The sequence below is a fragment of the Colobus angolensis genome, unplaced genomic scaffold, assembly GCF_000951035.1.
Source record: "Colobus angolensis palliatus isolate OR3802 unplaced genomic scaffold, Cang.pa_1.0 Scaffold11, whole genome shotgun sequence".
In the NCBI taxonomy this organism is placed as follows: domain Eukaryota; kingdom Metazoa; phylum Chordata; class Mammalia; order Primates; family Cercopithecidae; genus Colobus; species Colobus angolensis.
Window position 1 is genome coordinate 18,573,757 of NW_012112030.1, and position 15,940 is coordinate 18,589,696.

At 32.7% G+C, this 15,940-nt stretch overlaps 1 protein-coding gene across 1 annotated transcript in view; it reads left to right on the forward strand.

Moving 5' to 3' along the window:
- The window catches only part of ETNK1 (ethanolamine kinase 1), a 62,911-nt gene that overhangs the window by 29,813 nt on the left and 17,158 nt on the right, over positions 1-15,940 (forward strand). The window contains exons 3-5 of the mRNA XM_011955242.1: positions 1,880-2,020; positions 3,844-3,986; positions 14,092-14,175. Coding sequence (XP_011810632.1) covers positions 1,880-2,020; positions 3,844-3,986; positions 14,092-14,175 — 368 coding nt within the window. The remainder of the gene's footprint in view (positions 1-1,879; positions 2,021-3,843; positions 3,987-14,091; positions 14,176-15,940) is intronic.

Sequence of the window (15,940 nt, forward strand, 5' to 3'; positions counted from 1 at the left end):
AGTTGCCTGGTGCTTAAGTACCACAGTTCATTTGGGCTTAGCTTTCTGTGTATAGATGTGACTGACATAAAAATAATTTGTTTTCTGTATTCTTTTGGACATGAGTATATGGTCTTAGGGAGGGTCATTCAAAATGATTTAGTTTATAAAAGTAAATGTTTATTTACTCATTTGTTTGAGAGGTATGAACCAAAGTACACATATATAAAAAGGTTATGGATTTTAATATTTTAATAATGTATTAAAGATGAGACTAATACTGTTGGTTGAGGATGATAATTTGACAATTTACAGTGACATAAAGGAGAAGGAATTTATTGGTACTTGTAATTGCGAATACTGAGTTCAAACATGGGGTAAATCCAGGGATTGTAACAATGTCATTAGGAATATCACTTTATTCTGTTTATTCTTTTACCTTTTTTTTTTCTCGCAAACTTTCCTTAGGACTCTCCATAATAATATCAGTTGGTTTCTCTGACCGGTTTAACCACCCCAGGGGGAGAATTTTCCTAATTTTCTAATAGCTTCAACAAAAGTGAGGTCAAGTCTCTGGCTTAGCTTGGATAATGTGTGCTGAACCAGCCTGAATGATAGAATGCTCTGAGCAAGTCAGGGTCATATGTTCACTCACTATTGAAGTGAGTGATGCACATGGGATGCAGTTAGGGTTGAAATCAGTTCTGTAGTAATGATATGAACTAAAAGTAAGAGGGACAGAAGTTTCTCCAAAGGAAAATCAGGACTCTTTAGTTACTAGGAATGAAATAAAAACAAGAATATTCACAATAATATAGAAATGTAATAATAAACGTGTTATTTAAGGATTGATATAATGCTAGGTTCTCTGTGGGCCTTACTTAAGTGGTTTTCAAATGTTTTTGCATATTAAAATCACTCAGGAAGGTTTTAAATATCTCAGTGTCCTGGCTGCACACCAGGCCAGTTAAATCAGAATTTCATTAGTTTCTGTGTAATTAATTTGTTTTGAAGTTCCTTAGGAAAATCATGCTAACAAGAACTAGGTAGACAGAGCTGGTAGAGCCGAGGTTCAAAAAGAGGGATTACAGGGGACAGAGAAGTTCACATGGGAGAAGCAGGATCCAATGAAGAGAACAGAGGGGCCTCAGAGACAGAAAGAAGGACCTCCAGCCTACGAGGTACCTTTCAAAGGAAGCCTGGGACTCTAATCTAGTTTCAGAGAGTACACTCAAAATCTTAAGTATCAAAGTTCTTGCCAGCTTCAGTGGGTATTCAGTGGTTCAGGAATATGACTCACCAATGGATCCCCATCAGTCAGTCACTAGAAGTGAATTCAAATGTGCAAACACAGGGTCCTGGGTCCAGTGATGAATCTGATTCTGAGTCACAGCACCATAACTGTTAAAGAAAAAATTATTCAGTGATACTTGCTAAAGCATGATAAGGCCGACTTTCTTCAGAATCATTGAGATACTGGATAGGGACCCACAGCAGTGGGATTTTGGAATTGGAGAAGAGAAACTGGGCCCAACTCCAAATGCAGCATGGGCAAGTGGGAATGTATATCCAAGGAGCAGGGTAGGGGTTGGTGGATGGAAGATTAAGAGTAACATCAGAGTAAGGGGTGTCTGGGTAAAACAACCTAATGGTTCTTGCTGAAGATGGCCAGAGTAATTAATTTGGGGAATGGTTAAGGATAAGGAACCTGATCAGATATCAAGGGTGGGGATACTCTCGCTAAACGGACTCAGTAGGATTCTTGCTAAAACTGGTTTTTACAACAGGGAGCACAGGTAGATTCAGGAGACTGACTAAAGTTTCATCAAGAATCTTTGTCAGTAGACTTGACCTTTTTGATACTTAAGTTTTTCTTTTTATGCGGTTTTGTTTTAAACAGGCTAATAGCTCGTCAGCTTGCTAAAATCCATGCTATCCATGCACACAATGGCTGGATCCCCAAATCTAATCTTTGGCTAAAGATGGGAAAGTATTTCTCTCTCATTCCCACAGGATTTGCAGATGAAGACATTAATAAAAGGTAAAATTATTTTTACATTTGAAATTATGTTTTACGTTGCTTTGCTCTATGATAGGGTTTCAAAGGTAATTGTAAAGTTTCATTGTATAAAATATGGTTTTCTTTCTTTGCATTGAAGTAAAATAAGCATTGATTCTTTGGCTGTCAGATGGCACTACAGAAAAAACTGCCTCTCTATCCTCCTCAGTGTCCCCTTCCAAAAAATATGCCCTACAACAGCAAGGGGCAGAGGTGGAAGTAGGGGAACACCATTTAAAAATAAAAAAGTAGGTCGTAATGGTGAAGCAAGATTTTTCTTGACTTTTTAAGATACTGCAGAATTGAGAGGCAAGTCTAGTATTATGTAGAATAAGAGCACAAGAGCCTGGAGCCAAACAGATTAAATCTCAGTCCTACTGGTTAACATTTCTGTTGTGTAACTCACTCAACTAGGGAACTTACCTAACTGTTTTCTTATCTATAAAATGGAAATTACAGTAGTAGTGTATTAACCATAGAAAGGTTTTGTGAAGATCGAGATAGTATATGTAAAGGTCTTTATAACAGTGCCTGGTCATCACGTAAGTGTTGAGGTAGCTACTGTTTTAAAAATTACTATTGTTATTCAAAGAAGGTTATTTGAGTTGTATTTCTTTTCTAGGCTCTCCAAGGTTTATTTTAAATCCTTAAGGTTAATGATTCTTTGGAAAAGCTGGAGGTGTACTATAGTAAATAATAGGAAGAAAACCCTTACCCCAGTAGAAAATAATACAGCTAGAACATAAAACACAATTAAAATATTAAATACATTTTGTATTTCTTTTATTCCATTTTGTTTGTTCATGATTATAAGTTTTATAATCCTTTGAATCCCACAATTTTCATTCAACTCTACCTTTAAAAAAAAAAATTTAAAAAAAGCACCGCATTTTTGACCAGTCATACCATTTTGAAAAGAACATATGAGGACTACTTGTGGAAGTTGTATGTAGAGAAGAATACAGTAGTGGGGAAAATATAGGTAGAAACCACCTGAACAGGCAAATTAAAATGTAAAAAGAATCTGTATTTGTACTGTTAATGGAGAAGCAAGGAGTAATTTGAGAGACTTTGGAGAAAAAATCAAGACGTCATCAAGTATTAAGGGAAGGAGGGAAGGAGTATAGCTGTTTTGTAAGCCTGATTGGTGCTATTGAGGAATGAGTGGTAGCAGCCAATTTTGTTTCCTTTGATTTTTTAATCAAATTAATACAAGTATAGATAATAATCAGTATAGATGAGGACAGGACAAAAAGCCACGATTTCTAGTCCAGCTCACCATGCTGCCTCCCGCCCTTCACAGTCTCACTACTCTGTGGCGATTTCTATAATAGTTCTGTGTTTAACATAACTGGATTATATAAGGATAACTTTATTTTTTATCAGCTTTTATAGACAGTAATCTTTTGACTTTTCTGAGAATTTAGATTTATATTGCATTTACCCTTTCAACCTTGAAATACATATTTTTAATTTTTGAAATAGTCTTTGTAACTTTAAATAACATTCTTAAACTTCTGTTTATTAAATGCTTTGTGTCTTTGTTTTGTCATCTATAAAACTGACATAAATGTAAATTACTTAGAATAGTAGTTAGTAATTGTTAGTTGTTACCTATATATATCACTTAGAAACACAAGTTTTTAGTGATTTTGTTTTAACTTTTGTCCTACATTTTAATTGCTGCTCAGTTTCTTTTATTCATGTCTAAACTTACTATATAGGTTTTCTTTATTCTAACTTTTGACATAATCAAACTTGAAAAAAAGTTACACAAGATATAACTCTTCTTTTAAAACTAAAAGGTTCCTAAGTGATATCCCAAGCTCTCAGATTCTTCAGGAAGAGATGACTTGGATGAAGGAGATTCTTTCCAACCTGGGCTCACCTGTTGTGCTTTGCCATAATGACCTATTGTGTAAGAATATAATCTACAATGAGAAACAAGGTAGGTATTTGACCTTAGCAGTAAGTAAAATTGATTTATTTTATGTTCTTAATGGTCATTTCATCTCTATATCAATAAAATAAATTCAAATGCAAGGAATAAGATCATGCATGAAACCTTTAAAGATTTTCTTTTAGGTTATCAAGTTACGGTAACTGATAATTTAGGATATATATTCTTTTAATATTTGTATAAAATATGTTTTTTAGAATTGGTTAGAAACAGATTGTGATTTCTGTGGGATTTTTAAGTATAAAATAATGAAATGAATTTGTTTATAAATTTAATTGCAAAACTTATTTGGTTGTTCATGAGTTGAACATGTACCTTCTTATAATGGGGGATGTGGAAAATCAACAAAGTGACATTGAACTGCTTTATAAATAGAAAAATTTTCTCACAGTGTTGGGAAAGACAACAGTATTGAAAACAAATGTGTCTCCAGGTTTCTCATTATCTATTTATTATGTTGATTTGGTAGTTATTTTGATGTTAAGGAGAGAGCTCCAGACGGAGGAGATATTATTTGTAGTTTCTCAAATTTATGTCTACTAAAGTAATCAAGAAATCTTGGTAAATAATTTCAGCATTTTTTGAGGTAGCCTGATACTTTTTGGTGAAATGTTTTTGTGTTCATATTTGTACACTGTATTCAATTTCTGTTTTCATATTTAAGAACCACTCGGTTGTATTATATTACTGGCTAAAGTGGTTTGAGGTTTGGTTGCTAAATGATAGATGCCCTTCAACGCTAAATTGAAATTTAAAAATGAAATATTGGTTGAAGGATTCTTACTAACAAAAAAATGTTTTTGAAACCGTGTTTTCATTTTATAGGAAACTAGTTTTTTTTACTTTTTTTTTCTTTTTTGAGACGGGATTTCGCTCTTGTCACCCAGGCTGGAGTGCAAGGGCATAATCTTGACTCACTGCAACTTCCGCCTCCCAAGTTCAAGTGAGTCTCCTGCCTCAGCCTCCTGAGTAGTTGGGACTACAGGTGCACATCACCACGCTCGGCTAATTTTTGTATCTTCTTTTTTTCTTTTTTTTAAGAAGAGAGAGAGTTTCCCCATGTTGGCCAGGCTGGTCTTGAACTTCTGACCTCAGGTGATCCATCCACCTCGGCCTCCCAAAGTGCTGGGATTACAGGCATGAGCTACCGTGCCCGGCCTTCTCTGGTTTTTTTTTTTTTTTTTTTTTAAGTGATGGGATCTCACTATGTTACCTAGGCCTGGAATGCAATGGTGTAATCATGGCGCACTGCAGCCTTCAACTCCTGGGCTCAAGCAGTCCTCTTGCCCCACCCCCCTGAGTAGCTGGGACTATAGGTGCATGCTACCATGCCTGACTAATTTCAAAATTTTTTTTTTGTAGAGATGGAATCTTGCTATGTTGCCCAGGCTGGTTTTGAATTTGTGGCCTCAAGTGATCCTCCTGCCTTGGCCTCCAAAAGTGCTGGGATTACTGGCGTGAGCTACTGTGCCCGGCCTGAAAACCAGTTTTTGAAGATAGTTATTACAGTTGGAAGAGCTGATTTTGAATCAAAATTGTGCTATTGTAAATATACTAAAGCCTAAGAATTCACATTAGCATGGTCATAATTATATTAAATTACTGTTTATGACCCTTCTTAGAGTGTAAGGCGGGACTATTCAAATACAAAGGTTGATAGATATAGCTGACTTTCACTTTAAGAAAAAGGTACACTGTCGAGTGGTAGGCTTACGCACATATTGCCGAAAATATGTTCGAGAATTTTTTATGTTTGATATTTCAATGTCGATTAGAGATCTATTTTTCAAAAACATACTGAACTAACATTTTTGTTTTGAATCATCTTGAAATGCTCGTGTGGAATCATTTTTAAAATTTCGAGCATACCCTAAAATATTAAGTACTTGACAGTGTCCTTTAATGTCTTTTTGTCTATTACATATAATTATCATAGTTTATATGCACTACATTATATACTGGTAACCAAATCTCAATGCCATTTGTGAGACTAGAGCATTAGTTACGCATTAAAGCAGTGTATGAGCTTGTAAATTCAGTGCAGGACCTAATAAAACATTTTATATAATGGAATTTCAAGTGAGGGACTTCATCTTACATTTGAAGTGGACACTCAGCTTTATTTTTAACTGCAAGTTGATTGAAGAGAATCTGTTATTTCCTTTAGAATATAATTTTAAACTTTCATATTTTTATTTTTATAAGTTTCTTTTGCATATTCATTTCACAGAACAAACTTGTTTATAAAACCAAAAAATAAGGGACCAAAAAAATCAGATTACTTTGTCTAGGGTATTAAAAAATACATTTTCACTTTTTTATTTAAATGGTCACTTATCTCTAAACTATTTGTCAGTTATGTGAAAAGTTCCCGTGTTTTCACATAAAATCTTTATTCAATTTGGCCTTAAGAATGCAAGGTTGTCGTTTGTTTTTGTGCCAAGTTACTTGAATCATACTGTTGTGTCTAATTTTCCTTTCACAGAAAATTTTTACAGCTGTACCGATGAACTGTTTTGATACATTTTTTAGAATTTGCCTTTTTTATTGAAGTCTCTTTTGTATCATTTGTTTTTTCTTAGTCTTTGTGGTTATGTATGTGTCTTAGTTACAGAAATGTTCCGTTTTTTTTTTTTTCTCTCCTTACCAGTGGTTTTATAATGTTCACTAGGAAGTCTAGTTTTGATCCCATGGTATCTGTTTAAAAAAGTAATTTCTATGTGATTAGTTGAAACATAAGCATTAAGAAATATGGTTAGAATGTTCAAATAAAAATCTAAAACTGGAGTATGACAAGACGCTTACTTAGCCTAGTCTTTAGTGTTACATTTCAAATTAGGAACTGATGGTTTTGAGGTAATTTAACTATATGACATATTTGAGTGTTTACTATAAGTAGAAGATACCATGCCTTATACTTAAAAGGTATGAATTATATTATTTAATAAATTTAATAGGCAAAAATAGTCAATATTGAGTAAATTTAATATGCAAACTAGTTATATGTTTGCATTTAATATGCAAATAATATAATATGCATGTAGTATAAGTAGTAGATATGTTTGCATATTAAATGCAAGCGTATAACTGGTAAATATAGGACTCAATTAACAGATAGATATGACATGACGATTCAGTTCACTAAAAGTGCAACTTTTAGTTTCTATCTTAACTATAACTTGAGAGATTAATTTCGAGATTAATTTATATTAATCTCTATAATATAACTTGAGAGATTAATTTAGATTAATTTAGAATTAAGATGTGTATGTATATGGATATATGTATACATAACATATTTATGCACAAGGCACACATACTATGAGCACCCTGCAGGTTGTAGGCATTTTTACATGCGAATGTTGTTGGAACTGATAGGCATCACAGGAAGAAACTGTATATATTTGAGATTGTAGCATAGCATTAACACTTATGGCAGCAATTTTGAAAAGGTTAATTAGAGCTAGAGATACAGACTGCAGTTATTTACCTTCTTAAACTAGTTGCCTTATTATAGTATATAAATGCCATGTTGAGTCTTCTGAGATTAAGATAATTTCCATATAAAATAAATGATTAAGCTGCATATTCACAAACATGTTTGATTTGTTATTACTTCTTAAGTCATTCATATGACTTGAGCTCCGGGTTTCATTATTGTGTACCCAACTTTGAGATACCAATAGATAAAACATAATAAGATGAAAGCCAAGGAACTGGCCTTGAAATCATCAAGCTCAGTCTTTGTCTGCAGTATGTTTCAGACCCTTAATTTCTCAGAAGTACAAATTTTAGGCAAACTTCTTAAATTTATACTGGATTATCTTGATGTCTCTGCATGTATGTTTAAACCATAGTAACTTAGATTTTGTACTAGACAATCTCTGACTCTTAAAAGCAGATACAATTAAAGCTTGGTTACTACCAAGAGAAGTCAGAAAGAGTATAGATTTTGGAACTAAGCACATTTGAGTTTAGATCCCTACCCAGTTACTTACAGAAATAAATAGTATTAGACATATCATTTTATCTCTTTATGTCTTTATGTAAACACAGACTGTTCTTGACAATTTACATCAGAATCACCTATGGTACTTGGGAAAAAATTTGGATTTCTGGGCCCCACCCATGACCAATTAAACAATAATTTTTATAGATAGGCTTAGAAATTTTGTGTTTAACAGATTCTGAGGCAGTTTTTGTGCTATTGATGGTCTAGAACTTTAGTTTGCTTTATTTGTAACTTAGAGACAGTATCTACTTCAGATGGATGCTAACAAGATTTTAGATTATGCATATAAAATATATAGCACTGGACCAAGGACTTAGCAGCTCTTAGTTGTAGCTATTATACTAACACAGGGGTTGGCAAACATTTTCTGTAAGGAGCTGTGTAGTACAACTTTTAGGCGTTGTGGGCCGGATAGTCTCCATTGCAACTTTTCAGCTGTGTGTTGAGGCATGAACACAGTGATAGACAATACATACCTAAATGAGTGTAGCTGTTTTCCAATAAAACTTTTTCCAAAGATAGGTGGTGGATTGGATTTGGGCTGAAGGTACATGGTTGCCAACCCTGTATTATGTTTATAGCGTTTGTTTTGCAAAGTGTATCTGATTCTGAAAAATTGAAAAATGGTTACTATAGGCTAGATGATAGGTAGTTAAGTCTTATAACTACCAGTAGTAGTTATAGGACTTAATTAACAGATAGATATGACATGACAATTCAGTTTGTCTTTAAGTGCAACTTTCAGTTTCTGTCTTGACTATAACTTGAGATATTAATTTAGAATTACAAATGTGTGTATATGTATATATGGGTCATATTTATACACAAGGCACACATGCTATGAGCACCCTGCAGTTTGTAGGCATTTTTACATGCGAATGTTATTGGAACTGATAGGCATCACAGGAAGAAATTTTGCCTCTACCTGCTCTCACCATGTCAGTTGACAGGACTCAGGACATGGGAGAAGAGTGAGCTTCCTTTCTGAAGTTGATGGTAGCTGTCAAGATTTTTGAAAAGTTAGTGCCAGGAATTAGGTGATTGGTAAGCAGCGGCCCATTCCTTGCCTTCAGTGAAATGACATCCTAAAAAGGTAAGAAAAGAATACTTAATGATAATGATGGTAGAATTTGATATATAATAAGGAAACCAAAAGCAGCGGTTCTTGCTCCAAAACTATAGGAATTGTCAGTCATCTTTTAAATCAATCATTAATTTAATAGACTTTATATTAAGCAGAACAAATTTTAATATTGCCTATGACTAACTTTAAATCTGGTATTTTAATTTCAACTAATCATTTAACTACTGACATCAAGAAATTACTAAAGCTGTTGAGATTTCTATCTCATGTCTTGATGCTCTCTCAGAATGTTTATTGGTCTCATGACTTTTGGTGACTTTCATTTCTCCTCCTCTCTCTCATTTCTTCCTAAAAGCTCATGTAAATACCTAATATGTAACTTTAAATGTCAGTAATGGCAATCACTGTTTATTTTCTCTGTCAGCAAAATACAAGAAGCTGATTTACAGCTGTTTAAGGAAATACAAATGAGTAGAAGAAAAAGAAAGCTTTTTCTGGGAATTAAAGAGTAAATTAGGTTTTGTTTTGTTTTGTTTTAAGAGTTCTACACAATATAAATAGAAAATGAGTAAGTCCCCATAGTCACTTGTTTGTCTCTAAATCTTATCCACTGTATTATTACTCCTGAGAAAGCTTTGTAGTTGTCATGTTATTCATGTTTTAATGACTGAGAAGAGTTTTTGCATTGATACTTTTAAAAAATTTAAATAAATACAAATTGATTTTTGTGTTTGGTAAACTGTGTTTTCTAGGGTGGTGTTTCTAAATGTAGTTTAATCTTTAACTCTGCTTTAATTTGTATTCTCATCCACTAGTTAGCAGAAAATAAAATGTAAGTCAGATAATAAAAACCTTAAATGAACTGTAACAACCTGCAGCTATTAAGAAAGAGGGACCTAATATAGGTACTAGTTTGTTTGTTTGTTTTTTCATTCATGCATTCTGGCCCACTGTGTTCAGTCTTGTACTTGAATAAAAATGTCAGAAACACCACACTTTTTTCTTTAGTTTTCCATGCTTTTTTGTCTTTCCCCCTCCCCCAGCAAGTGTGTTACTGTGTGTCAGCATTTTCTGCAAAACTTCCATTTTTTCCACTAGCATTTAAATATTTCCTGTGTCCTAGGGATTGCTCTGTGGATTACATGGTGAAAGAGGAAAGGGACCCTGCTGCCCCTCCAGGAGGCTGTGTGTCATGTAGTGGAGGAGTCCAGTCACTGAACAGATATCTACAGTTAGAATGATGAGTGCCCTGGTAAAAGGGTACAGAGTACTACAGGACACCAGCATGAGGATTGAAGGGAAAGTGTTTCAGACTAGAATACTCCCTTTTTCTGTATAAGACAGAAAACATTTTGCTAACATTAGGATTATAGTTGCTTTTCGTATTGTTCTCTTTGAACCTGCCTAACATTGCAGAGCAAGTAGGGTGAGTTGGAAAGATTTTTCAGGTTCTCATATTGACTGTTTGCTTTTCATTTTTATTCCTTTCTCCTAACAACAAAATAAAGGAATTCAGACAAACATGTCATGTGATAATTAGACAGCTTTAGGTAATACATTATTATTTTTTGATTTTAAAGTACCTTAAAAATTGGCAGACTGTTTTCAGTCTTTTACTAAGATTTGAACAGTTTAACCAGTAGTGTGGGGATTTGATTACCCTGATAAAGATATGCAAGAAATAAAGTAATAAAAGACAAAAATGTAGGTTTGGAAAATTCAAATTGTAGTTTTATCATTAATTATATACTTTACCCATTACGTGCTTGTCGTCGTGATAATTGTATAAAGATAACTAAAATAACACTCTTAGGTCTTAAAGTAGTAGTTCTTTACTTTTTAAAGGTCAGGGGTCCCTTGAGAATCTGAAAAATTGAGAATCTCCTCCTAAGAAGGTGCACATACACATAAAATTTTAGGGAATATTCTAATTGTCTTTTCATCCTTGAAACCCCAATTAAAAATTCATGTCTTAAAGAACTGACAAGATGATCATGCTATATGAGCTAGTTAATTTTTATTGCTGATGTGGATATTCATTTAAATAAAGGGAAATTTTAGAAATCAAAAGTTAACTTTATAGAAGGAAAAAGTGTATTTTCTGTTGTTAGGAAAGCATTTTCCAGTAATTTGATTTTTCTGGCACCCTAACTATGGGAAGTTGGCTTTTTAAATTTTACTTTGTTGCAGAAGATTAAATTTAAGGTTGAGTTCCACTTTGTTTGCAATAGTTTGAAAAAGAATAGCTAATGCAGATTTTTTTTTTTTAAATTTTTTTCCTTTTAAGCTTTGTGTCTTGTACAATGTGAGTTTGCCAAATTTTCTTCATCTGCTACAGATTAGGTATGCCATTGTTGCTGCCATGTGGCGGCGCACCCCGTGCTTCTTAAACGCACTGACTGGAGGTTTATCGCATCACTTGTTCACATGCACGGAGCCTGGTAACAGCCTCATCTGTATCTTGTTAGCTTCATTTTCTTATTTTTAAAATTTCATTATTTATAAACTCAACATAGCATTTAAAAATAAAGGCTAGTTTTAATTAATTAACGTTACTACAAAAAGTCATTGCTAAAATTTTCATAGTGAAACAGATTTTAACTTTTGTTAAAATGTGCTATACTTTAATTAAATTGTATTTACTCTACAAGCAGGCATGTTTTACCTGCCATTTTAACTGTATTTGCCAAATTCTAAATATAATTTTGAAAATTGAAATTGAAGCTTATGTTTATGTGGCAAAAGTAAGCTTCAGGACTGGGCTGTGTATTTTTATTGGTATGTAACAGTTAATATGAGCTCTACAAGAATCTGTTTTTAGAGAGCTAAAGCTATCAACAGCTGCAGATTTTAAAAATTACATATTAAAACTGTTAGGTTAGCTCAGTTGTACAACTTAGTAAATCTTGTATCCTGAGTTTCTGAAGTCTGGTGGATAGATGTCTCTGAAATCATTGGTTTTAGTCTTTTTACTGATAGTTTTGTATAGGGAATTCATCTTTTTCTCTTCTAAAATAACATGTTTCCTCATTTATTTCTATTACTTATTGTACATAAATTTTAAAATAACAAAAATAAAAGAAAAAAAGTCACTTGTCTATCACCTGTTAATAGTTTAAACATTTTGGTTTATTTCCAGTCATCCTTCCCCGCATGCATTATTTACATATATATTTTTTCTCTGTAGGCATATTTTAATTTGGATCACAGTTTACTACTTAGTATCTCCTTTTCATATGACATTTGTAATTTCTCTGGTCATTATTTTTGAAAATGAGATTTCTTCATGGTTTTATTTCATTTTATTTTCATGCCTGTGAGTATTTTATCATGATGGTTGTCTTCACTCTCCTACTCCCAACGATTCCTAGAAAAGAAACTTTAAAACATGTTTCTACTTCCCAGTCTGCAATTTAGTAAAGTGATTTGGTTAACTCTAAGACTTGTGGAGTAATGTTCTGTGAATTCAGGTATACAGACAGGAGGATCACTTCAGGCCAGGAGTTCAATACCAGCCTGGGCAACATAGCAAGACCCCCGTCTCTACAAAAAACAAAAAGAGAAAAAAATATATAATACCTGAGGTAGTTGAATTGCCGTGATTTATTGTCACCAATATTTTTAAATCTTATATTTATTATTATAATACACATTACATTTTTATAACTGGGTTATAACTTTGATTATTCTCACTTATTTTATTCTAGATGTGACTTATTTATACAAGTTTAGAATTATATATTAAATACAATTATATTAAAAATATTTGCTTTTATGTAAAACACAATTTGCCATGACATTTTTTGTCATATAATTTTGGTTTTCTTTGTGTTTGAATATGATCAAATACTTCCCAAAATTAAACTTACAAATGTATATCAAGATACTATAATTCAAAAGCTGTTTTTATTTGGGAAATAAATAACAATGTGTAAAGACCAGGAATTTGTTCTCCTACTTAAGCCTGATGATTAAAAGACAGTGTAACTATGCAGGTGTTAAACATTTTCTATATTCTTACAGCCATCTCTGTTCATATATCCATTTTAACTCCACACCCCTGTAAGCCTTTGAGTTTGTGATCCCTGGTGAAGACAGTGACCCACATTGATTTTTTTTTTAAAGTTTCTCTCTGTCTCTTTTGCTTTTTCTTTTGAATATAGGACCTATATCTTTGTTAAGGCAAATCCTTTATAATATTACTCAAAAGTTAAAAGTTCCTGAATAGTAGTATAAAAGAACTAGATTATCTTTGGAGGGCTATAATGACATGCCTATATACGTAGCAGTAATTTAGAATAGGCATCTATTTAGCTTATGTAAAAATTTCTCACATTTATAAACGTTTAACAGAAACCATACTTTTGCTTTTTTATAAGATAAAACCACCACCTTAATGCTGCTCAGATATGGAAACCTTAGGTAGTATTACAGGAAAATGTAAGCATATGATAGCAGCTAACTTCTTGTTAGTGATCTTACAAATTTGCTCAGCAAGTATTATAGCATTATTGCAAGATTTACAGAATTCAGGTCTTGAAAAGTTTATATTTTATTTCCATATGTAGATAAGCTTGTCAGTTTACTCTTGGAGTATCATAAAGTTTTTGTTAAAATTACACAGATTATTAGCAATTTTCAAAGAGAAAACTTTTGTTTCTAATTAAACTTGAATTTTTAAGTAACTGGTGCCCCCATGTGGCGAAAGATGTATTTTGCTTTTGTTTAAACTTGGAGAATGACTGTCTTTTCATTTTTCTTTAAAAAAGTGGACATTAGTGTTTACAAAGAAGCTGTTGACCAAGAGAAATAGTTTGAATTTTGTAAAGCTCATTGCCATAAAATTCACAGCCTTACCCTGTATTGTCTCAGAAGTGCATGTAATCAAGCACGTACAATGAGACAAAATATTGGAAGCTATTTAATTACAAATAGCATAGGGATTTTCTGATCTTATGTGTGATTTCTTAATGTCTTTGTTTTTGTGTCTCACATAGGTGATGTACAGTTCATTGATTATGAATATTCTGGATACAACTACCTGGCATATGACATTGGAAATCATTTCAATGAATTTGCAGGTATAACTGATGGAGTAACTTATTTAGCTTTGAAGTGGTATTTGCAGAATATTTTATTCTTTTTTTAAAGCAAATAAACTGGGAGCCTGAGCAACATTTTCCCAAGTGTTGTTGACCGTTTTTCTTTGCTTTTGTTTATCACTGGAGGAAAGCAGAGATGACCAAAATTTCTTCCTTAATTGCCATCAGAAAGTAGTAGGAGAAAGATAATGATTGTGGCTTCTGTTGAGACCAGATATAGTATAAGGTGCTTCATAAATCTTACCTCATTTTTTTCTCCACAACAGCCCTACAAGGTAATATTCCCAGTTTACATATCAAAAAGAAACTCACCAACGTCACAGTAAAATACAGAGAACTAAGATTTGAAGCTAATTTTTAAGCATTTAAAAAGTCTTTGCTGTTTCCAGTGTAAACTGGGGCTTTTGGAATGTTGGTTCACTAAAAAACTCAATAACCTTTTTTTGTCTTTGGCTGTGAATATTGAAAAATTGGTCATTTTTACCCCTATTAATCTATAATTACCTAAATTAAAATTACTAGTTTTTTAAATGTAAGTGGAAATAATTTAAAATCCATTTTATCACTCTTTATTTAGAAATATGAAATGCTCTAAAAGCTAAAGATTAGAACATACCCCTGAATGGTTTATACCTAGTAGGAATTTTTTATTGTTGAATTTATATTTGTGTAAGTTTATGTATTTATGTATTTTTATATACTTCAGATTACCAGACTGGGAAATACTCTGGGAAAAAATTTTAATTTGACGTTTCCAGTTGTTTTGGACTACCAAGCTTATCATATACATATAAGCTGTACATATTTTTACGTATCTCATCTATGGAAAGGGAACTAGCTGTACATATAATGAAATATTACCATATTACTAATATAGACAGTCATTGCCGTGGATATGAAATAGAAAACTCCAGTGATCTTCTAATGATTTCGTGAGCAAAAAAAGTGAGCTAAACCTTGTGAGTTAGGTAGAATTTGGATGTGCAAACAAAAGAGAAGGAAAGGGTAAAAACTACTTTTATAGGATATAAAATTCATGAAGGAGCCTAGAAAGTTATGGTACTAGTGAGGTAGATTTAGACCAACTTATAAAGAACCTTGGATGCTAAGGAAAGTAGTATGAACTTTGTCTTCTAGGTTAGTATTTTCCAAACTACAGATCATGAAATTAAATTTTGGGGTAATGACTTTTTTTTTTTTCAAAGCAAGGAATGGAAAAGAGAAACACAATATCAGAGTTGGAAAATGTTATTGGGGTAAATACTGTTGTGTGAAATTTAGTATCAACTGGTTATATGTATAAAGTCTCAAAAAAAATATATTCTTGGTTGCAGTGAACTGAAATCATGCCACTGCACTCCAGCCTGGGTGACAGAACAAGATTCCGTCTCCAGAAAAAAAAAAAAGTATTCTTACCATGAGTCATGTTTTAAAAAGTTTTATAGCCACACTTTGAGGTGGTTCTCCAAATGTCAGCATGCTTAAGAATTTCCTGGGTTGCTTCCTAAAATGCATATTTTGGGTTTGTGATACAGCTGGTTCTAGCTACATACTTTGAGGAAAAATTGAAGCTATGAGAATTGATTTGGTGATCAACAGTAATGTGCCTTAGCGTTTAAGCTGAAATACAGAATGATTGGTTTATTATTTTAATAAATGCTACTTACTTAACGTGTACCATTCTAGCCAAAATGGAACTTTTCATTTTTTTATGAAAAAATGGTGATTTTAGGGATTATTAAGG